This window comes from Sminthopsis crassicaudata, chromosome 4 (genome assembly GCF_048593235.1).
Source record: "Sminthopsis crassicaudata isolate SCR6 chromosome 4, ASM4859323v1, whole genome shotgun sequence".
NCBI lineage: Eukaryota > Metazoa > Chordata > Mammalia > Dasyuromorphia > Dasyuridae > Sminthopsis > Sminthopsis crassicaudata.
In genome coordinates this window covers 295,785,584-295,808,510 of record NC_133620.1, presented here as the reverse complement: position 1 = coordinate 295,808,510, position 22,927 = coordinate 295,785,584, and the positions used below count along the sequence as shown (strand labels likewise).

Genomic DNA, 22,927 nt, shown 5'->3' with positions numbered 1-22,927 from the left:
ATCTGGTTGGGGGTTAGGAAGACTGAAGGAACACCTATAACAAGGGAATTGGGAGGCCTAAGGATTTGGGAAGGAGTAATTACATAATTTAACAATCTGGTTGGGTAGAGAAGGCAGCTTAGCTCAAATCCTCATGGATTAGGAAGATTAAAATGACAGAGACATGCCAAAGAAACCAGGAGGTTAGGTACCGGGGTTCTGGAGGGGAGGCTTTGGAGTTCTAGGGGTGAAAGAAAATTGTAACCTGGGATTCCTCTATATATGACTAGGGTGAGAGGGACAGAGGGATGGAGGAGGATTGTGAAGGGATCAGCATGCATTTCTCTAGGTCACACTCTTGTCTCTGTTTGGACTCCGATAATCCTACCTTCATCTCTCCAGTCCCTAGATCGGCCCTTTGGCTTCTGGCTCCTCCACTCTTACAATGGGCACCTTACCTCCTTGCAGTGCTGCACAGTGACCTCTTCCAGGCTCTGCTGGGTGAGTAGCAGAGGGACTAAAAATACTGGATCCCTGGGGGGTGGGGGTGATTAAGGAAAAGGGGTGATAGTGGTAGTGGGATTCAGGATAGTGTCTTGGGAAAGCAAGAATATGTAGAACTACTGGCAACTTACACTTGTTCTTTATGACAGATATCCTGGATTATTATGAAGCTGCTGTCTGTGATAGTCTGGTAAGGGCTTTGGGGTTAGAATCCTTAAGGGAAATCTGTCTTTGAGGGAAGTTGGCCATGGTACAGAAGGAAAAGAAATATTAGAATTAAACTTGGACAAGAAACTTAAGTTTCTAGGGTAGTACAACAGAGCCCTAGGTCTAGAAGATAGTAAAAGTCAATCGTAATATTGACATTCCATCATACAGTAGCCACTTTCCTCTACATCCCTCCCTTGTTCTTGCTGTTTCTCACATTTCAGGCCCTATAGAGTCCTGGGAGTATAGGGCCTGTCTCCTAAAAACCACCCCAAAGGGAGACCAAGACTATCAGTGTCCCCTAATGCAGGCAAGCTAGAGACTCAGAATCCTGCCTCCTAATCCCTCTTTATCTCCCTCTCCCCCACCCTCCTTGCCTCAAGAATATTTTCAGGGCCCCCTCCCACTCACAGGTGCTCCCCACCGTACCATTGCCCCTGCCAAGAAATCCAAGCAGTTACATTATTTCCCCCCTGTGCTTTCATCCTCAAGCCTTTCTTCTTATGCCTCCCTGTTTTTCTAGCTGTGACTGTGTATCTTTCTTTGTCCTCATCCGTATATGTGTGTCTTCATCTTCTCCATCTCTATTCTCCTCCCGTGTATCCGGGCTTCCCCAAGCACTGAAGGAGTTAACCTCCCTTGCTCCCCCCCATCTCTAGCTCCCTCCCTTCCTCCCCCTTCTTCCTCTCTCCTCTCTCGCCTTCCCTTCTCAGCTCCTTGCTCCCTTGGCCGTGGCTGCCGCCTCCAACCCCCCTCCCCATTCCCCCTTTCCCAGCTGCCAGGAGAGACCCTCCCCAGCCTCTCTCTCAAAACCCCCCATCCTAGTTTCTCCCATCCTTCTCCCCCTCCCTCTCCCACCCCAGCTCATGTCTCAGCCTCCGGCCCCTAGGGCTTCAAGCCCCTTGCGCTCCCATCCTTCCTGAGATTGGGGTGGGTATCCCCCAAGCTCTCTGCCTTCTATTTGGGGGACCACCTTTTGGGGCCCCTCTTCCCCCCTCCCACGCTTCCTTTCCCTTCTTCTTCTCCCCCCTTCCTCCCCTCCTCACCCCTCCCCCCACCCGGCCCCCCCAAAAAAGTGGGGTACGGAGGGGGGAGGGGGGAGAGCTGGCTGAGGGGGGAATGAGACCCTAATGAAGTCAGAGTCCCCCACACGCCACAGCGTCCAGCCCCCCAAACATGGACTGTCTCTGTATCGTGACAACCAAGGTAAGCAGGATATTTGGGGGAACTGGAGAAAGGGTTGTCAAAAGGCTGATACCTAGAGGGAACAGAGTTTGTATAGAGGTACCAGGTAGGCCTTTTCAGAGGCCTAGAGACCATAAGGGGAAGCTTCGGAAGTGGGGTGCTTAGGATGTCTCCCCGGACTGAGGAAGCATGGGGATATAGATAATGCAGGGAAGATTAGAGGCAGCCATGGGGTACCCTGGAGTGATTCCCCAAGTGTCTATATGGAGCACAAATGTGTGGGGGGTTATGGCTTGGGGGGGAGAGCCTGAAGGTTTGAAATTTGTGGGGGATGTGGGGAATGCTTGTCTTGGGGGGGGGAAGCCTGGCTCATACTGGGAAAGAAGTTCATATATTTTAGGGGTAGAGGGGTCTTCACTGGTAGGAGAGAGCAGGTTTGATTTTAGGGACTACAGGTCAGTCTGGGGGGAGAATTAGAGGCCTTGAGGGATAATCGTAGGTTGTAGAAGAATTGCTTAAAATCCACTTGGAATATAGCTGCAATTTAGGGACACATTTATTTTGGGGGTCATTCACTATGAGAATAACTGGTAGTAGTAAAGGTTCAGTGGGTCAAGGCCTGAGACAGGGAACCATTTTAAAGAACTAATTCAAATGAGATTAAGATTTGAGGTGCTGTATCACTGGGGATCCCCAACTCTAGAGCAAGGCAAAATCTAAGATGGGCTTATAGAAGTTGGCTGACTTGGGGTGTTCTGTGAGTGGTGAATTTGGAAGACCCTAATAGTCAGGTGCTCTCATTCTTCCTCCTTTGCCCATTCACTTTGCTCTATCTAGCTCTCACTCCTGTCCCCACCAGGAGAGAGAGGGAAGGAGAGAAAAGCAGATGGAAAGACAAAACTCCAGCCCTGCTCAACAAGGCTCTTAAGGGGGAGGGATGTGAAGGACACCCTGGATTTGGAGGGTGAGCCCCAGACCCAGGAAAGGATCTAGGCCTTAAGGAGTTGGATGGGGCTTGGGATGGAAGCAAAATGAAGGTAGGCAGAATGAGGGGGAGGATAGAATGGAAAGGGACTGGGGGCGGTGGGGGAAACTGGGGGAGTTATATGGAAAGCTGAATGTGGAGGGGCTAGTCTGTGAAAGGCAGAAGGGCCTGGGTGGTGGTGGTGGGGATGGACACCTGGCTCCCTTATGGGAGAATCTGAGATCTGAGGGCTAGATCCCTGTGTAGAGGGTTAGGCAGGTGGCAAGCTGGGAGGGTGGGGAAAAATAGGAGGGACAGGAAGTGGCGGCTGGGGGAAGCAGGGTCTGGGTGAGTCATAGGATGGGGAAGGGGTTATATTTAGTGGAAGCTATAGCATCTGGGGGGAAGGCTACTCACATATCCCACCATGCACATGAATGTTCATGTGCACACGTGAGCACAGAGTTGGGCCTTAGGAAGACAGAGGGTATGGGAAGGATTTAAGAGGCAGGATTCATGGAAACCAAACCTGGTTGCTGTTTAGTCTTAGCATCTGCTATCCCAACTCATACCTTTCCCTTGTTCCACACACATTTCTTTGGGCCTTTCCCTGGGGCTGTCATTCATTGTCTTCCTATTTCTGCTACTTTTTTTGGTTATTTGTCTTTTTATTTTTCTCTTAAGTCCTTTATACTCCCCCTACTTGCCCTCATCTTGTTCTCGTGTTTCTTTTTTCAGCTTTTCCCTATCTCTTGTCTTCCCCCTTTCCGCTCCCTGCCCTTCCCAAGGCCAGCACACTAGGGAGACAGGAAGGAAAGGCCCGAGCAAATGCAGGGACACTTGAGGACATGCTTCCTTTTCTCTTCTCCCTTTTCGCTCCCCTCCTCTCTCCATGCCTTCCCTGGTGCTGCTTTCTATGGATACATGCACAGGGAAAGATCCCTATTGAGCTATTAGGTGCAAATTTTTCTGAGAGCATGTTAAAATAAAGAAGAAGAAAGAAACCTGGGCTAGAAAGATGTTTACCACATACAGAGAAACAGCTTCCCTTTATTCTGATCTAGAACTGAACCAAAAGCTAGAGATTCTAATGCTTTAGGGTCTCTACAGGGAAAAGAAGGAAACGTAGGAAGATTTAACATATAGGTGGCTTTGGGGGAAGACAGATTTCTTTGCCTTGAAAACTTTTCAGCACTTGAAGGTGGGACTCCAACTCCCATGAGTCCCTGGGGTAGAAGGTCCCTAAGTACGCTAGAACTGTTGCCCTGAGACCTGTTGGGAGTCGTAGTCCTGCCCAGTCCGCAGGCTTCGGGGTAGAACGGGAGTGGCCGGCAGGGGACGCTGTGTCCCAGCATTCCTCGGCGAGTATTGTGTGCACTTGTTCTTCGTCCTGTTGAGGCCTTTTTCTCTGGCCGTCTCCCGTAGTATATTTACCCTGACATCGGTTTCCATCTCTTGTTTCTATCTCCTAGTCTGTCTGTCTCTTTCGCCCCCGCCCCCAACCCACTTGCCTCCCTCTTTCCACCTCCCTATTTCCCTGCGCTAGCGCCGTTGCTATGGCAACCGGCTACGACTAGAGCGCTTGGCAGGCTGACGGGCGGGGCCCACGAAGGTTGGGGGTGCGAGCACGGGGGCGGGGCCGTGGGGGAAGGGGCGGTTGACTTTGACCAGAGACCTGGACACGAAGCAGTTAAACCCTCCAGGCGGTCCTAATTGGGCAATTTGGGGACGCCGGGGGCGGAGTTGAGCCTGCCAACAACCCATGCTTATTGGCCGAGATGGGCGGGGCGGGGTTGGAGCGGGGGACAATGGGGGGGCGAGGCCGTGGGAGCGAATGAGGAAGGAGGCGTGGCCTCATGGAGGGCGGTGGGAGGGGCACTGAGGGGCCGAGTTTTCAGCTTAAGGGGCGGAGTTGTCCCAGAAGAAGGCGTGGCTGGGCCCGAATTAGAGAAACTAGGGAGGCGGTGGGCTTCAGAAGGGCCCCTGAGGGCAGTAGGTTCTTTTGAAGAGGGAATCTGGCAATGGGAGTCCTCACTTCTGGGCTACCTAAGATGGAGGTCTATTCAGATCGAATCAGACACCCCTCCCACCTATCTCGTGTCCCTGGGAGACGGTTGTCAAGGCAATGGCAAAGTCCTTGATTGCTATGTTGCTAGGCAACAGGAAACGGAAAATGGAGGGAAAAAGGAAATGGGGGTGGGGTGGGAGGCTGAAAAAATGTCTCCCCCTTCTGGAGAACTGGGAAGTTTGTATGATTCTCCCCCCTTCCCCTTTTATCCCCAGACCGTGTGCCCCCAAATCCTGATTCCTCACCACCACTACCCCGACCCCACAGCCATCTCCTTTAGAGATTCATGTTCTCACTTATTCGGAAGCCTTCCTCTGTCAGCGAAGGAAGGAAATTGGGATCAGGATTGATACTTTGGTCCACGAGGGAAACTGAACAGGGGCACGGGTGAGAAGGTGAGAGATAGGTAGTATGGCTGGGTATATACATAGTATGTCTTGGGCAGATTAGCTGGAAACCTGAATATTCCTTGGGAATTTAATGATTCATTTTTAAGGTGGGTAAGGAAAGGCTTTGGGGAGGTCCACAATAGGGGAAGACCAGGAGGGAACCTTGTCCTTTTAGAGTATCTTTTCCTGTGTCACATTTTTCCTGACTTGGATTTTGGGGTATCAATGAAGTTTAAGGATATCTATTAAATTAAAAAAACCATCCAGATCAATATTTGAAGTTTAAGCAACAGTAGGAGCTCTTTGGGAATCTCTGGATAACTATATGGATGATAGGACATAGTGAGTGAAAAAGTGATATAACAGAACTAAATTTTGACAGATGCCTTTACTCTAAAGCATTCTAGAGGTGCCAGAAAGCAATTTTTTTAAACCAGAAAGAAAATTTAAGGTCATTGAATTTTGGGGACCTGGAAAATCTGGGGGTCCAGTGGAGATTGTTTTGGACAACTCCCCTGTAATCTGATGATAGTTTTGGGAATTCTGAAAGGATTGAAGAAATTAGAACAATCCATTTTAGGCCTTCATTGAAGGTGGTGATCCCTTTATGGGATTTGAGAGCAAACCCAAAATATGGTCCAGCAGTTTTTATTAAACTTTTTAGGAGGTAGAGGGCTATAAACTAATCAGCAGCAAATACAAAACCACCTTCTTCATCCTATCCTTCATATGGAAGGGAATTGTTTAAAAAGGAGATATGTCTACAGAAGTTTAGGAACAAAAGGAAGAATTTGGAAATGTCTCTGAAAATTCATTTGAGAGATTTAAGAAGGAAGGGTAACTGCATTCCGGTTGTAAAGGAAGAAATCCTCCTCTTCATCCCCCCCACTCTCAGGTATTAAAGAAGAGTTAAGACTCTTTAAAGAAGTTAGTGATGGGTTGCTTTGTTCCTAGAGTGGCTGATTGTACATTAGAAAGTTGGAAGTGGATCATTAAAGGAAATTTGGATAGGGAACTCCAAAAACCTGGAGGACACAAATTTGGAATTTACAAAGGTCCTTGATGAAATAAAAATGTAATTTATATGGATATTAAAGTAATTAATTTTATGTTGTTGGGGTCCCCTCAAGTTCTTAGGATTTCCGCTAGCTGAGGGAAATTTGATGGGTTTTTGATGGGGATGGATGGCTTGAGAGACTCAATTTTTTAAAGAAAGGATATATGTGGAGGGGTCAGGACTTGGTACTGGACCTGTGATTTCACTGATGTAGGGAACTTCTGAAGGCACATGTCATTGATATAGGGAACTTCTGGAGGAACTTACTCTGCAATTGTAAATTTGAGGCCGTTGTCCAGGGCACTAGGACGTCGGACTTACCAAGGGTCACATATGCCAGGGCTGGCGATCTCTCAGCAAAAAGGTCACTATCAATTTGTGTTTCCCTGAGCAGAAAAACTCATTTTGGGCAGGAGGGGAGCTAGTGGATGGTGGGAGTAAAGATTCAGTTGTGATGTGAAGCCGCGGAGAGGTTGGTTCAGGACCCATGGACCAGCTGTGCGCGGGAGGGAGGTTTCTGGAGACTGTTCGGGGATAGGGCGAAGACGGAGCGGGCCAGAGGAGGACTGAGGGGGCAAGTTTTGAGGATGTATAGACTTGGGGATGGAGATGCATGGGGGCGCCCAACGGAAGAAGCAGCTCCAGGAACTCGCAGCCTAGAGGGCCGAAGGGGAACGCTTGGCTCCGGGGGGGTCTCTCCTCACTCCTCTTGCTTCCCCCCCCACCATGACGCTCTCCCGCACTGCGCAGGCGCTGCTCTCCCCCCCCCCCCTCCTCTCCGGCCGCAGCCTCCAGTTACCGGCGCCGCAGCCCCCGCCCCTCCCCCCTTACCCTGGGACCCCCTAATATCCCATTCCCTTTCCCCATTATCCCCCTCCCCTCCTCCATGTCGGCTCGGAACAGATTCGCCTCCATGTGTCTCTGCGTGGTACGTGCCGCGGGGTATGGGCTCCCGGCCCCCCTCCCATTTTTACGACCCCTTCGAATCTCGGATTCAAGCTTCAAGAGCATCCCTTCCCCTCTACTGGGCATAGGGTCCGGAGGGTGGAGATTCCTTGGGGATTCTGCCTTCATTTGTTTCCTTTTCATGTCTGGGGGGCGGGGAGGAAGGTCCCAAGGGATGTGAGCAAGACAGCCCCGTTCTCACTTACTCTTCAGTTTTATCTAGAACCTAATATGAGGGAGGAGGGTTAAACATCTGTCCCAGATTTTTTTATCTGCCCTGGGCCTCAGAGATGTTAAGCCACAATGGGATTGGAGCAGTTGCCCTCCCCCCCTCCTGTTTTACTTCCTTGGCATCTAATTTTTGGGGACAAATCATAGCCCAGATTCATATGCAGGGCCTCAAGAATGAGGGGGTCTCAAGGAGATAAGAGCAACAGGACCATTTCCCCCACTTTTGTTGTCCCTATACTCCAGTAATTTGGGGATTCAAGCCAGCCCTCTTTGCTTCTTGGTGAGTTTCAGAGGAATAATTAAAAAAAAAACTGTTTCCTGGTATTGGGGGTATGAAAACTTCCATCCTAGCCCCATATTCTTTGCACTTCACTGAAGGCTTCAGGAATGGACTTCCTCTTCACTTTAGATAAACAGATTTTTTTTTCTTCCTGCTCTCATTTTTTGGCCTCTTGTAACAAATGATCAGTACTGAATTTTGTCACCAACCTCCATTCTCCATTTATCGCCAATATTTATATTTTGTCTTACTCTAGACCCTTTTTCCCCTCAGGCTATTCTATTCCTGAAATTGAGGGGAGGACTGCAAAGATAAAAGTTTTTAACCCCTCCCCCCAATCACCTGCTTCCAGAGTTTTGGAAGTAATCTTTGTATATAGTTCTCATACTCAATTTGCAAGATTTAAGATTCTTTTGTTTTTGGAGCACCTGATGATGAACAGAGATGAATTAAAACTTATGGCCCTATGAAGATTTTTCTCTAATCTAATTTTATTTAATAGTATCCCCAATATTTCCATAGGAGAAATGTGTTATCAAACCTAGCCTTTTTACAGATAGTTAAGATTAATAATTAAGTCTTGGAAGGACTATTTTTTAAGGTAGTTTGAGAGATTTGTTACCCACATTTTTCCATTCACTTACCTCAAGATTTCTCAAGAATTTTTTGTATGGAACTAGAATGTGGTTATTTCCTTGGAGTTGAGTACCCCTCCTAAGTCTTAGTGTGTGGTCCAGACTGTTATAGCCTAAATATCATGACATAACTTCTCAACAGGAAATGAATGACATTTTGTCCCTTTTTTTCTCTTCTAATATACCTAAACTTTGAGATTCAGCTTTTCAGTATCATTTCCTGAAACCTTTATTAAGGACTTACCCTCTGATTTACTCAGGAACCTAAGCCCCATGGTTGATAGTGTTTGAGCTTTGAGATCAAAGAGTATCCAGAGTTCAGGAGGCTATTGCTTAAGAAGGGAAGTTAGTCTAGGCCATTATCATTCATTACAAGATCTACACAATTCACATATTATTGATGACCCAGTGGTAGGATGTCTCAGAATGAGGCAGGATCAGATAGAATCTTGCACTATGAAATAGCATCAAACACTGGGAACTACAGTTAAGGACAGTGGAGGAAGAAGAGTGGAAGAGGCAGCTGAAGTAGAGGAAAGAGGAAAAAGAGAACAGATAACTCTCACTCTACATATACATATCTCCATTTTTCATTCTCCCCCTGATATTCTCTCTTCCTGTCTCTACCTCCAGTTAATTTGATGTTCTTTAAATTAGAGACAATGGGGAAAAATTTAGAGATTAGTGGGAGAAGATTGATTCCTCTCAAAGGCTGTGTTCAACCCTTTTCTCAACTTTCACTCCCAGCCTCATCAGTGACCATCCCCATCCCCATCCCATTCAATAGATGAGGATCTGTGTTTTCCATTTTCTATAGCCATCTTTCTCTCTGAGCAATATCAGGATTAGTTTATCCCACAACTGAGGTTGGGAGTGCGGGTGAAGAGGAATAGAGAGTTGTTCTTGGGGGCAGAGTTATAATGTCTGGGTCTGAATGGCTGACTTTTGCAGCTGAAGATGAGAAGTGATACTAGTTGGGGAGTGCTATTACATACTTCCTGCCTGGGATGCTGGATGTTTTGAAGCTGTGAATGACTAACTCCCTCTCCTAGCTTTAGGGATGAAAAGTGGATAAATGTTAGTGTGATCTGAGAATGGAGAGGCTTTTTGAGTTATAGGAAATGGAAGTAGATGAGATTTGTATCAGTGAATGAGGGCTGAAGAAGCTGCAGTATTAAGAGGATAAGATTAAGAGATAATAAACATCAAGTGCCTGCAACATAGGATTTTAGTATGTTTGACTGAATGCATAATTTAGGGGATGGGGGCTGAGAACTCTGCATTGAGGCAAAATTGAAGTTTGAGTTGGGATGGGAGATTGTGAGAACTGAGAAGATAGGAACTGAGGACCGAGAGGCTGGTGAAATGAATTTAGAATAAGGGGGCCTGAAAGATTGAAGGATGGGGACTGAAGACAGTATTTAGGGAGTGGGAGATTTGGAATGAGGAAAATCTGAGAAGAGGAGACAAATAAAGATCATAAGGAATGAGAGAATAGGGGCCAGTCTTAAGGAATAATTTGAGAATTAAAGGGTTACTGAGGAAATGAGATACAGAAGTCAATTTTCAAATTAAACATTTAAGTGCCTACTCTGTACTAAGCATGTAGTAATGGAATAGGAAAGAATGGGAAACTGGACATTGAGGGGATAGTAAATTGGTTATTGAGATGAGGAACCTGAAAACTAAGGAAATGAGAGAATTGTAAGAACTTTAAGGACTGAGGAATAAGAATAGACGGATTTTGGGAATTAGGAATGAGCTATTGAAGGAAGCAGCTGAGGGAATGGGAAACAAGACAAGAGATGGAGATTTTAAAGTTAGGACAATTGGGAACTGAGAAGATAAAGTGAAAATAAGGCACTGAGGATTTAGGAGATCAGAGGGCTGATAAAGGGGTAATGACACGAAAGGATTGGAAACTGTCAAATGAAGGAAAGGGTGACAAAATGGGAGAGCGGCCAAAGAGTATAGGTTGTGGAAGATTAGGTTGGAAAGAAGTACCGGTAAAGTTTGAGATAGCATGCTGAGGGAAGGGCTGGGGTGTGGATGATTGTAGATTAGAAAGAACTGGATGTGGGTGAAGGATGGTAAGCAAAAGGGAGTGGGAAGAGGAAAGACTGGGAGAATCTTGGTTCCCGGAGCTGTCCCGATACCTTCTCTTGACATTGCCTTCATTCCCAGAAATACCGCTATCAAGATGAAGACACGCCCCCTCTGGAACACAGCCCGGCCCACCTTCCCAACCAGGTAAACGCCCCCGAGCTGGTGCACGTGTCGGAGAGGAACTTGTCCCATCTCGAGGCCGTCAGTGGGGTCGTGGGTCACGCCCACCTCTCCCCGCTCAAGGTAGGAGACCCAGGTGGACCCCTCCCCAGTCCCTTGGAGCTTTGGAGCCGCTGCCACCCCCCCAAGGGCCGGTACGGGGGAAGAGAGCCAGAGTGGAGGTTGGGGGATAGGGGAGTGGCTTCCTGGGTCATGGGTAGAGCATTGGACTCTGGAACCTAGAGAAGGAAAGGAAATGGAAGTTAGGCTCCTGGTTCCCCAGAAGAGGAAAACCTTCACAAGTAATGTAGAAAAGTTTTCTCTTACATTAGTTCCTCCTCTGCTACACTACCACCACTCCCAACCACCCTCAACACACATGGAGGCAACACAGACCCTTTATTAATGCTTCCCATTAATACTTCATGAGCTTGGTTTTATTTTGGCAGATTCTGTCCTTCCCTTCCTTCCTTCCCTCCTTCCCTCCCTCCTTCTCCTTCCTTCCTTCCTTCCTTCTCCTTCCTTCCTTCCTTCCTTCTCCTTCCTTCCCTCCTTCCTTCCTTCTCCTTCCTTCCTTCCTTCCTTCCTTCCTTCCTTCCTTCCTTCCTTCCTTCCTTCCTTCCTTCCTTCCTTCCTTCCTTCCTTCCTTCCTCCCTCCCTTCCTTCCTTCCTTCCTTCCTTCCTTCCTTCCTTCCTTCCTTCCTTCCTTCCTTCCTTCCTTCCTTCCTTCCTCCTTTCCTTCCTCCTTTCCTTCCTTCCTTCCTTCCTTCCTTCCTTCCTTCCTTCCTTCCTTCCTTCCTTCCTTCCTTCCTTCCTCCTTTCCTTCCTTCCTCCTCTCCTTCCCTCTTTCCTTCCCTCCTTTTCTCCTTCCCTCCTCCCTTCCCTCCCTCCTTTCTCTTTTGTTTCCTTCCCTCCCTCCTTCCTTCCTCCCTCCCTGCTTCCCTTCCACCCTTCCTTCCTTCCTTCTTTGTTCCCTTCCCTGTTTTTCCATTACCTCTCTCTTCCTCTATAATTTCATATGATAAAAGACTAGGAGTAGTGAGTGATTGAAGGTTCATGTTAATGCATTCCAATGGGTTGGTTGTTAAAGGAAAGGAGGTACTAGGGACTGAAAAGAGAATCGTGGTATCTGTACTGTATATCAAGTAGATAGGAAGGTGGTTTCTAAACAGCATTCAAGGAGGGAGATGAAGGTGAAGTAGAGAAATCTGGAGAAAGGATAACTGGATGATACTAATCCCAGGGAATTAGAACTGGAAAAAACTCTAGAGGCCATCAACTCTGCCTCTTTCCATACTTTACGGATGAGAAAATAGGTTAAGTGACTTGTCCAGGATCACACAGCTAGTCAATTCAAATCCTAGGCAGGATTTGAATTTAGATCTTCCTGACCAGCATTCTAACTCACTATTCCACATTGCTGCCTAAAATGGTGAGGATCAGAAAAAAGAGTAGAAGGGAAAGACACAGAGCAAAAAGAATTGGGATCCTTTGAGAAGAGTGAAAGTGAGGTCACTGCAAAATTTACTTTTGTTGAGAATATTTGAGGATTAGGAATGGGAATTGGTAGACAGAGATGGAAAGGATTTAGTTGAAAATGAGATGCTACATGCTACTCTTCTTCTTTTACATAATTTTTTATAAAAGAAGGTATTCTGTGGGTTTTCTCACATGTTAACTCTTTCCTTGATGGTTGTGAGGAGAAATCCTCCAAGCAGGGATTGGGATGGGATGTCTTTCATCATCCTCCCTCTTCCATAGGAACTGGAGAGGAGAGCAAAAGTCTAGGGAGGGACTGAAGAGGATTTGAGAAGTATTATTTCAGATCATGGTAATTAGAGAGGTAGAGCTATGGAAGGAAGAAGGTACTCAAAAGAATCTCCTTTGAGACCAATTGTTTGTGCCTTTCTCATGCTTATTGCTTTGATAACAATTAGTGATAGGATACTGGTTACTATTGCTAAGCTATAGGAGAAATAGGGAAAGAGATTTGGAGGAATTGAGAATTCAGGGGAAGACATCTGAAAATCCTTGGGAGATTACTGAGAGAAGGGGACAATGTAAGTAATGCTTTGTCCTTGAAGCCCTGGTTGTATGTATAATGCATAGCATATATAAGTCTTATCATATGCAGTGAGAAACTCTTCTCTCACCCTATGCTTATTCAACCTTAACTTTCATCTTTTGTTCCCCTTGTTTGACTCTTCCCCTCCCTCTTTTTTAAAAGCTACTTCTCATATATTCACAGTTTCCCTTCACCAGCCAACAGCCATACACAAACAATACATACATATACAGATATACATACAGAAGTGCACAAACTACCTTAAGTGCAGGGTGAGAGAACCAAGACTTTCTCGAGACTCACCAATCTACCTATCCCTTTTCGGAGTTTTTAGACATTCAAGGACTTCTAGAACCTCTCATCCAGATGGACTGTCCTTGGGAGTTCCCTGAGGGAAGGGGGACAATGAGAGCTTAGAAGCCAATAGAGGGAAAAATGCCTGCATCAATGAGCAAATCTGAAGCCATGGAAATTGGATGAGGAGCTGGGATAATGGGGACCCTCCCCTATACCCCAGCACAAACTCTCTGGGATCAAGGCTCATGATATTTTCTTGTCTTTCAACCACAGGCCAACTCTCCCCCCGTGATTGTGAATACAGATACTCTTGAAGCCCCTGGATATGTGAGTTTGTCAGATTTGAAGGGACCTTGGGAGGGTTAGGACTGGAGAGCAGGTGGATAGATAGAGAAGAAAAGTAGGGAGTGAAAAAAACAAATGATTAGGTACAAGTGAAGAGGGGAAAAAAAAGAGGGGGGTTATAGGTTACTAAGGTAGGAATATATGTCTCATTGTTTTTGTTTCTGGCCTATGTTGGAGCTGCAGGTGAATGGAACAGAAGGGGAGATGGAGTATGAAGAGATCACACTGGAGCGGGTGAGTAAGTGCCCCTATTCTCTTTAGCTCCCATCTTCTTTATATTTTTCAGGCCCTATTGTTTGTTTCTTTCTCCGATTTCACAATTTTAGCCCTCTAACTCTTTAACTTCCACTTCTCTTACCTGCTAATAGCCCCTTACCTCCTAGCTCTTGTTCCTTCTCTCTTCCCCGACTCCCTTGCTCCAGCCACTACCACCCCCCTTTTTTGCCCTTATGTCTTTATTCCTGTTGAGTTTATGGAGAGGACTCTACCAGTGGAAACAAGGCAGAGGTAGGAGCTGCTGATTCTTTCTCCCCCCACTCCCCTTCACCCAGGGTAACTCAGGCCTGGGCTTCAGCATCGCAGGTGGCACCGACAACCCACACATTGGCGATGATCCATCCATTTTCATCACCAAGATCATTCCTGGGGGGGCTGCAGCACAGGATGGCCGACTCAGGTGTGGGGGCCTGGATACCTGGGTCCCTGAGGGAGAGGGGACCGGGGATTGGGGAGCTAAGGCCCTGAGAGGAATCATATAGCTGGGAGGAATGGGAGGGAGAATCACAAATCCTAATGCTTGAGTCCCTAAGAAAAATAGGGGGACTGGTGGGATGGGAGATATCAAAGTTTTAAGATACCTGCTTTGCTGTCCCCTTAGGGTCAATGACAGCATCCTATTTGTCAATGAGGTGGATGTAAGGGAGGTAACACACTCAGCTGCAGTAGAAGCCCTGAAAGAAGCAGGTTCAATTGTTCGTCTCTATGTCATGCGACGGAAACCTCCCGCTGAGAAGCTCATGGAGATTAAACTCATCAAGGGACCTAAAGGTAACTCTTGACTTCTAGCTATGTCCCTCTTTATGGGTACAGGCCTTCAAGTTCTCTCGAATGCCTTGGCTCTTCCTGTTGTCCCTGCTCTCTCAGCTCCAGTTCCTGAGAGCTTCCCCTCCCTCTCTAGGGCTTGGCTTCAGCATTGCAGGAGGTGTGGGGAACCAGCACATCCCAGGAGATAATAGCATCTATGTGACAAAGATCATTGAGGGCGGGGCTGCTCACAAAGATGGACGACTACAGATTGGGGACAAGATCCTTGCTGTGAGTTTCCCTTTCCTCTAGCACCCAAACACTGACTTTGATCAGATAGGCCTCCCTGTCTTCCCAACTCAGTGCCTTGTATCCTCTGATCTGGTTTCTTCTTTGTTCTCCTCTTTCTAGGTGAACAGTGTAGGGCTGGAGGACGTGATGCATGAGGATGCTGTGGCTGCCCTGAAGAACACATATGATGTTGTCTACTTGAAAGTGGCAAAACCCAGCAACACCTATTTGAGTGATAGCTATGCCCCACCTGACATTACCACTTGTGAGAGCCCCTCCCCAACCCTGACATCACCCCTTATGAGAGTCTCCTCTATATCCCTACATCACCCTCTGTGAATGCTGCCCCAACTTTCTGCTCTTTCTCCCTGTGACAATCCCTAATATGTCTGCTTTTGTCTATAAGAATCTTTCAGACTCTGACATCATTCCCTGGGAAGCCACCCAACATGATTGCCTGTGAATATATTCTTTTCAATTCCTTTGACAGCACCCTGTATGAGATGCTCTCTCTCTTCAAGTCCTTTGATAACATAACTTATAAAACTCTCCCTTAAAAAGTCTAAATACCAGGAAGCTCTCCAGGGTGGTGAATTAGGTTGGTCCCTGAACCACCTGCCAGTCCTCACTTTTGTGTCTCTCCCCAGCCTATTCCCAGCACTTGGACAATGAGATCAGCCACAGTAGTTACCTGGGCACTGATTATCCACCAGCCATGACACCCACCTCCCCCCGTCGATACTCCCCAGTGGCCAAAGAGTTGCTGGGAGAGGAGGACATTCCCAGGTGGGGAAAACCAGATCCTGGAACCCTGAGTGAAACTGAAGTTGGGAGGTGGGGAGAAAAGAGGAAGGGACCAAAAACCTAAGTCCCTAGTGGAGCCGGGAATTGGGAGGGGCACATCCTGGGAGATGACCAGATTATGTGATAGTGATCCCTGTACCCTCCATTCCCACAGGGAGCCACGCCGGATTGTGATCCATCGAGGCTCTACAGGCTTAGGGTTCAACATTGTAGGGGGTGAAGATGGCGAAGGCATCTTTATCTCTTTCATTCTTGCGGGGGGTCCAGCCGATCTCAGTGGAGAGCTACGCAAGGGGGACCAAATTCTTTCGGTGAGAGTATCAACTCCCCCATCTCATGAAGCTCCTAGCCCCCAGCCCTGGTTGTTAGGAAGGAAGCACTTTGGGAATTCATGAATCGGGTAACATAATTATCCTTGCAAGGTCTGTAACAGATATACATAAGACACTATTTCATCTCAATTTGGTGTCAGGGCTCCCTGGTAATAAAACCTGGATCTCCAGCCCTATCTCTTAAACTACAGGCTGAAGTCCATAGGAAGCTTTTCAGTAATATGACTTGGGTGACTTACACCCTCTCTCTCTCTTCAGGTCAATGGTGTGGATCTTCGAAATGCTACCCATGAACAAGCTGCTATTGCATTGAAGAATGCTGGCCAGACTGTCACTATTATCGCTCAGTACAAACCAGAAGGTAATAGTGCAGGTGTGAGACAATACTAAGGAGGTAACTCAGGTCATGACTGCCAGTGAAAGAAACAGAAACAAAGACCTGGGATGGATTGGGAGGTGTATATGTGAGTAACTGTTTTTTGATGGGGCCATAGGGTCATCAGTCTATGAAAGAGAGGATTTTCCTTTTTTTCTCAGAGTACAGTCGATTTGAGGCCAAAATCCATGATTTGCGAGAACAGCTAATGAACAGCAGCTTGGGTTCTGGGACTGCCTCTCTGAGGAGTAACCCCAAAAGAGGCTTTTATATCAGGTTAGAGTTCAGTCCTTTTCCTTCATTTGCATTCCCCTCTCTCCACCTCTTTTCATCCACCATAACTTAATATCATTTTTCCCCATCCTTCTATTTTCCCAGTTTCTCATCCCTCCATCTCCATGCAACAATAAATGCTTCATTGGCTTTTATTTCCCTTAAAGGAAAGGAAACCACCTGAACATAGGCACAGAATGACTTGCTAGCTTATCCCAGTCAAGGGAGCACCAGAGCTAAGATGGTCTGGTTTCTCCTTTCACAATACAAGGCTGCTTCTGCTTTCCTCATAATTTTTTTTCAGTGTTTTGTAGTTTTCAAAGCACTTTAAAATGTATCATTTCATTGAGTTCTCATAAGTATGTAAGTGAGGTATTATTAAGAGATGTTATCCCCATTTTATGGATAAAAAGTCCCTCCAAAATGATGTGGCTTGCCCAAGATCATGCAGCTATGGTCCCTCCTTCATTCAAGCCTCCTGTTCTTTTACATTGCTCCTCCATATACCTTCTGGTCCCAATAATCTGAGTTCTGATACCAGCTCATAGCCCAGGTTCTATTTTCTCTTTTTAGTTATTTATTCTTCCTTTTCTTCTTCTGTAATTTATTCTTTAGCTTCAGTTTGAAACTTCAGTCTCTTGTATTCCCCCTGACCATTCTCCACACAGAGATGCTCTCCACATCTCTGTCACTTCCTCAGGAACTCTCTTGAGTCTTCCTTGTCTTGGCACTTTCCCATGTTGCTCTTGTTCTCCCACCTCAACATTCTTTCTATTCCATCATATTATCATTACTTCCAGGAACCACTCCCAGCTCTCTTTCCCTGTGTATATCCAAACATTTTGCAGATTGAGTGGAAAATAGGTGGTATAGTGGATAAGATGCCATACTTCTATTCAGAAAGAGCTGAGTTCATATCCTGCCTTAGCTGTTTATTCATTGGTAAATCCATTTCTCAGGTTCAGTTTCTCATCTGTAAAATGGGAATAATAATAAAGGACTTCATAGAGATACTCTGGGAATCAAGTGAGATATGTGTAAAGAGCTCTGTAAACCTTAAAACAATAATATAGATATTAGTTATCATTATTGTTGTTGGCCTCATTCGCCTAATCTACTGATTTATCTGTATCATGCCAGACTTATTTGTGGGGTTAGTAGGTAACCATGACTTCTTTTCTAACCTTCTTCAAACCCAAACAGGGCTCTGTTTGATTATGACAAAACCAAGGATTGTGGCTTCCTGAGCCAGGCCCTTAGTTTCCATTTTGGGGATGTTCTGCATGTGATTGATGCTGGTGATGAAGAATGGTGGCAGGCACGACGTGTCCAGCCAGATGGGGAGACTGATGACATTGGGTTCATTCCTAGTAAACGGAGGTGAGTAGAAGTACTCAGTTGACCTAAGCAAATGTGAGAATGCACATGATCAGCCTGTATGATAGCTCTTTACAGAAGAGAGTATAGAATGTGTGGCTTATTAGGGAAGTAGGTTATCACCTTTGAATTATTGAAAGTTAAATTTCTCCAAGTTCCATTGTGGAGCCATGTCATCCATGAGTCTTAAAGGCATTTACAAGAATATAGGCCTCATAGATTGCTGGATATTGCAGTTCCTAGAAGCCTGAGTAGGAGTCAAAAAGATAGGGGTCAGAAAAGCCCACTTTCAATTTATTCAGAGTTTCCCTAGGATTTTTGGAAATTAGGAGCTTAGAGAAAAGGAGACAGTTCCTTACTTATGGAGGTCAGAGGCCTGAAAAATTATTTAGAGGGAGGGATTAAAGTACTTATGTGGTCCTTTAACTCCCATTATGCCCCACAGGGTCGAGCGGCGGGAATGGTCAAGGTTAAAGGCCAAGGTGAGCTTGGAGAAAGGTTGGAGGATGCTGAGAATGTGAGAAGTGGAAAGTTTAAGGAAATAAAAGCTTTGGGGAGTAGAAGAGCTAAATGACCTTTCTCCCATATTTTTTCTTAGGACTGGGGTTCTAGCTCAGGATCTCAAGGTGGGTATATCTTAAAAGGATGCGTTTAAATGAGATGAGGGGTCTTATGGGAGTGGGAATGGTGAAGAGTCAGGAAGAAGGTTATACACTTTTCTCTCTTTTTTAGGTCGAGAAGACACAGTGCTAAGTTATGAAACGGTGACACAAATGGAAGGTGAAACTCCAGCCCTATCCATAGTCTGTCCCATACAATTTCCTTTGATGTTTTTCCTCTGGCCTCTCTTCAGCTGCCCATCCCAACAATTTTTCTTTTCATCTGTTGTCCTGATTCTGACCCCTTCCCCTGCTCTAAATTCTCTTTTAACTCTTAACTCCACTGTCTCCTTTCTTAGTGCACTATGCTCGTCCCATTATCATTCTTGGCCCAACCAAGGACAGGGCCAATGATGACCTCCTCTCCGAGTTCCCTGACAAATTTGGATCCTGTGTTCCCCGTGAGTGACTGGATTGGGTTATTGGAAGAAGGGAGGCAGTATGGTATAGTCCCAAAGATTTTCCCTCCAAATGAGGCAGTATGCCACATAATCCCATAATCTTTTGTCCAAGGAACAGGTTGACAGTCCATAATTACTTGGGACCAAGTAATTATATAGTCCATAATTACTAGGGATCAGAAAGATGAGGTATAGGAGACCACATTCCCCCAGATCCTTGATTAATAGGCAAAATTCTCAAGCTAGTAAGTTAGTTGCCCCAAGAAGTGCTGGGAATTATAGTTTTTATAATTATCTTCCAAGCCCCTATCCTCCTTCAGAAGCTCCTTCAGAAGAGCTGAGTGCTCTGGGAACATGGGAGATTTGGATTATTTAGTTCATTGAAGGCAGGTCCTTCAGTGGGAGGGATGGTGACTAGATTTCAGGTCGGGGTGGGGGCCTTCCTGGCAGATACAACACGGCCAAAGCGAGAGTATGAGGTGGATGGTCGGGATTACCACTTTGTGTCATCGAGAGAGAAAATGGAGAAGGACATCCAAGCTCACAAGTTCATTGAGGCCGGTCAATACAACAGCCACCTCTATGGGACCAGCGTACAATCTGTACGTGAGGTGGCTGAACAGGTACTGCCCTGGGGCCCGGGCTCCAGAAGTGTCCCTTTTTCCCCCACCCTTCTCCTAGCCCATTGCCTTCCTCTAGCTCTCTCGCTCTAACTTTTCTCTTTCTGTCTCTTTCCCCTGCTGGGTCTTGACTCCGTATCCTGCTCCTCTGTCTGAGCCAATCTTCCTTCCCACAACCTGCTATGCTCCCTTATATCCTACTGTCCCCCATTTTCTTTGGTATATTTTTGCCTGCTTTTCTTTCTATGTCTTTCCCTTACCCCTCCTCCTTTCTTTGTGCCCCATTTCCTTTCTCTATCTGGTTGGTCTCTGCTTTGTTTCCTCCCATTCCTGGGCTTTGCAACCTAACTCTCTTACATCTGCCCTCATTCTTTCTGACTGGCTGAACTTTCTCCCTATCAATCTTTCTCTTCTGTTTTTTGTCTCCTCTTCTCCACTATTGGGGTCTCTGTCTTTTTCCCCCCTGTATGTTATAACCCATACCATCCTTTCACTCCCTTTCTCTGTCTTTGCTTTTTCTCTTGTTTTGGCATTGCATGGATACCTGTCGATGGTTCCCCCCTCCCCCATCTGCCCTCCTGTTCCCATTCCTCTTCCTCCCCTTCTCTGCTCCTCCTCTCCCCATCTGCCTCCCTATTTTGCCGTCTGTCTCTCCTTATTTCTCCATCTGTCTGTCCTCTGTCTATTTTCCCTCTTCTTTGTCTCCTTCCCCTTCACTTTGCCTCCTCTGTTATGTCTCCTTCCTCCAATTTCTGCTCTCTCATTTTCCTCCCTCCTTTCTCCCTGGCACTGTCTGTCTGTCCTTCCCTCCTCTTTCTCTTTGCCATTCTGTCTCCATTCTTCTCCCTCTGTTCCCTCTATCTTTGTTTCCTTTTCTTCTTCTTTGCTTCACCTGTTTGTTCTTCCTTCCTTTTCCTCTTCTTTCTTCATTCTCTGTAATTCCATATATCATTGTCTTTCCTCTATTTTTCTATATACTCTTTCTCTTCTTTCCTTTGTCTTTATTCACTTGTTTTTCTCCTCTTTCCATATTTTCTTCCCCTTTGTGCTTGGGTACTTCTGTCTTCTCTTGCCCTATTCTCTGTCTCCACCTGTGCACCCTCCTGTCCTCTCCCCCTCCCCCTGCTGCCCCCCAGGGAAAGCACTGTATCCTTGACGTCTCGGCCAATGCCGTGCGGCGGCTGCAGGCGGCCCACCTGCACCCTATTGCCATCTTCATCAGACCTCGATCCCTGGAGAACATCCTGTGAGTACTGTCCAAGCCTCCAAGGGACAAGAGGGGAGGGATGTGTGAATCAGGGCTTCCCCACATGCCTCATAATACCTCCTTGTATTGTTTGTATCTCAGTCTGGCTCCTACCAATATCCCCACCACCACCACCACAAATACAAAGGACACCAAGTGGTGGTCTCAAGATGATTCAAGTCAATTTCAAGTTTCCAAGGAGCTTTTCCTTAGGATCCTTAATATCTATGTTGTTACTTGGGCATAGGGCTGTGGATCCTTCCCTCATCTTAGTTATTTTCATGAAATCCGCCCACCTTTTTTTTTTTTTTTTTTTAGCCCTCCTTCACCTCAGTTCTAGTAGCCTGAAGGGTTCCTTGTTATTATTCCCTGTACTCTTCAGCTTCTATTAGCCTGTTGAGGGAGTCAAAAGAAGCAGCTGGCAGACTAGATAAAAGGGTGGACCTTGGAGACCTGAGGACATGCTGTGCAATCCAGAACAAGCCACTTGACCTTCTCTTACCCCAGACAGTTCTTTAAGGTTACAAGTTAAATTGCTGATATGCTCCAGTCAAGAGAATTGCCATACTGGGAGCTCCTCATAATGATGAAATCACAGGTCCAACATATTTTTTTTTTAATTAAGTAACTCAAGATGATAACTTCTGACAACAACTTCAGGTTAGGGGAACCTGGACTCAAGTGCATCTGGGATTATAATTCTCACAATGGGGACTGACACCAGAGAGATGAGATTCTAGAAGGATTTTTATTTGTTTGGGGTTTTTTATGGAGGGTATTCCATAGACATATAAGAGACCCTGGCTCCAGGAGCTGCTGAAATTATAGCTTTTGTTCATGAGTGTCTCTCTTTCCCTCAAACAAATTCCAAAAGTACCTTAGCTTCTTACTCACTGATTTATGCTCTCGGCATCAAGAGGGTGTGGAATAAGACAGGATTGGGCACCATATTGTCTCCTTTGTCTCACCCATCTTCTTTCCCTAGAGAAATTAACAAACGGATAACAGAGGATCAGGCCCGCAAAGCCTTTGACAGAGCCACTAAACTGGAGCAGGAATTCACAGAGTGTTTCTCAGGTATGTGGGACAATGGGAAGGAGGAGATTGGGAATTTCTTGGGAAGAGGTGGAAACACTGAGAAACCAATAGCAATCTTTACTTTTCCTTTCTTTTCACACTTACAGCCATTGTGGAGGGTGAAACCTTTGAGGAGATCTACCACAAAGTAAAACGTATCATTGAGGAGCTATCAGGGCCGTATATTTGGGTCCCAGCCCGAGAGAGACTCTGATCCTCTGTCTACCACTGAAGCCTGGACTCACCTGCCCTCTCAGGCCCCTCAATCTGGACTCACCTGTTCAAGCCCTTCTCCTCTTATTTATTTCCTTTATGACCCAACCCAGATGGGGGGGACTTCTCTGCATGTGCCCCGCCCCCCTGAGCTGGATGCCTGGGTCCCAGGAGCACAGAGAAGCTAGGGGAGCTGGACACTTGGATTCCTGATCCAGCAACATCTCTCCTAAAAATCCCTCTCCCTTCACCACATCCCATAGCCTTCAAGACCTGGGACACCTCAGCCATCTCTTCCTGCTTCTTCTCCCCCTTCACATTCCAGAATGCAAGGGGACTAGCACTTTCTGGAGCAACCCAGGCTTGGGGCCTGAGGGGCCACTGGGCTCAACCTTCTCAGCTGAGGGAGAGGCTTGAGCTCACCTACATCCCAACTTCCCATATTCCCTTGATTTCTCTCGTTTCTTTTTTTTCTGTTCTCCATTTTTTTCTTCTCAAAGGTGGTTTATTTTTTTGGGAGGGGTGTTGGGGGCAGTCACACAGACCCCCCCCACCTTCCCCATGAATTTCCCCCTTTTTCTTGCTGGTTTGCATGAGTGGAAGGTCTAACTGTGGCTTTTTTCTGGGATTTTTTGGGGAAGGGGGAGGGACAGGGTCTGGGGAGGAGGGAATATGGGAGGGGGTGGGGAGAGGGGAAAGGGGGGGTGGGCCTTGGGGAGTTGGGGGAGATTAGATATGCTGCCGCCTTCTGCAATTTATTTTTTTTTTGAGAGAGCGAAAGGAAGAGACAGATACTTGAAAATGCTTGTGGCCTGATTA

General features: G+C 46.5%; 1 protein-coding gene across 12 annotated transcripts; it reads left to right on the top strand.

Annotated features, from left to right (window-relative positions):
* The first annotated feature begins 639 nt into the window (after window positions 1–639).
* DLG4 (discs large MAGUK scaffold protein 4) lies at window positions 640–22,910 on the top strand. 12 transcript variants are annotated; one of them, XM_074311737.1, is made up of 21 exons: window positions 640–673; window positions 10,629–10,793; window positions 13,345–13,399; window positions 13,592–13,650; window positions 13,968–14,092; window positions 14,294–14,463; window positions 14,594–14,730; window positions 14,851–14,995; window positions 15,378–15,516; window positions 15,689–15,845; window positions 16,125–16,227; window positions 16,404–16,518; window positions 17,719–17,895; window positions 18,338–18,374; window positions 18,491–18,518; window positions 18,625–18,672; window positions 18,851–18,952; window positions 19,403–19,575; window positions 20,709–20,818; window positions 21,804–21,895; window positions 22,003–22,910. In XM_074311737.1, exons 4-21 carry the CDS (start codon window positions 13,621–13,623, stop codon window positions 22,107–22,109), a joined length of 1,995 nt encoding a protein of 664 aa, XP_074167838.1. In that variant the 5' UTR covers window positions 640–673; window positions 10,629–10,793; window positions 13,345–13,399; window positions 13,592–13,620; the 3' UTR covers window positions 22,110–22,910. The 12 variants fall into 12 exon arrangements, with proteins under 12 accessions (XP_074167838.1, XP_074167840.1, XP_074167839.1 ...); XM_074311739.1 differs by having other exon boundaries at window positions 651–673; window positions 10,629–10,694; window positions 13,345–13,398; window positions 13,600–13,650; XM_074311738.1 differs by having other exon boundaries at window positions 651–673; window positions 10,629–10,694.
* Window positions 22,911–22,927: the final 17 nt, after the last annotated feature.

Excerpts from the sequence above, each read along its gene's own strand:
- DLG4 (XM_074311727.1), top strand. The coding sequence starts at position 7,240 with ATGTCGGCTCGGAACAGATTCGCCTCCATGTGTCTCTGCGTG. Across the intron at positions 10,794-13,344 it reads CCCACCTCTCCCCGCTCAAG|GCCAACTCTCCCCCCGTGAT; the intron begins GTAGGAGACCCA and ends TTTCAACCACAG. Across the intron at positions 17,896-18,337 it reads TTCATTCCTAGTAAACGGAG|GGTCGAGCGGCGGGAATGGT; the intron begins GTGAGTAGAAGT and ends TATGCCCCACAG.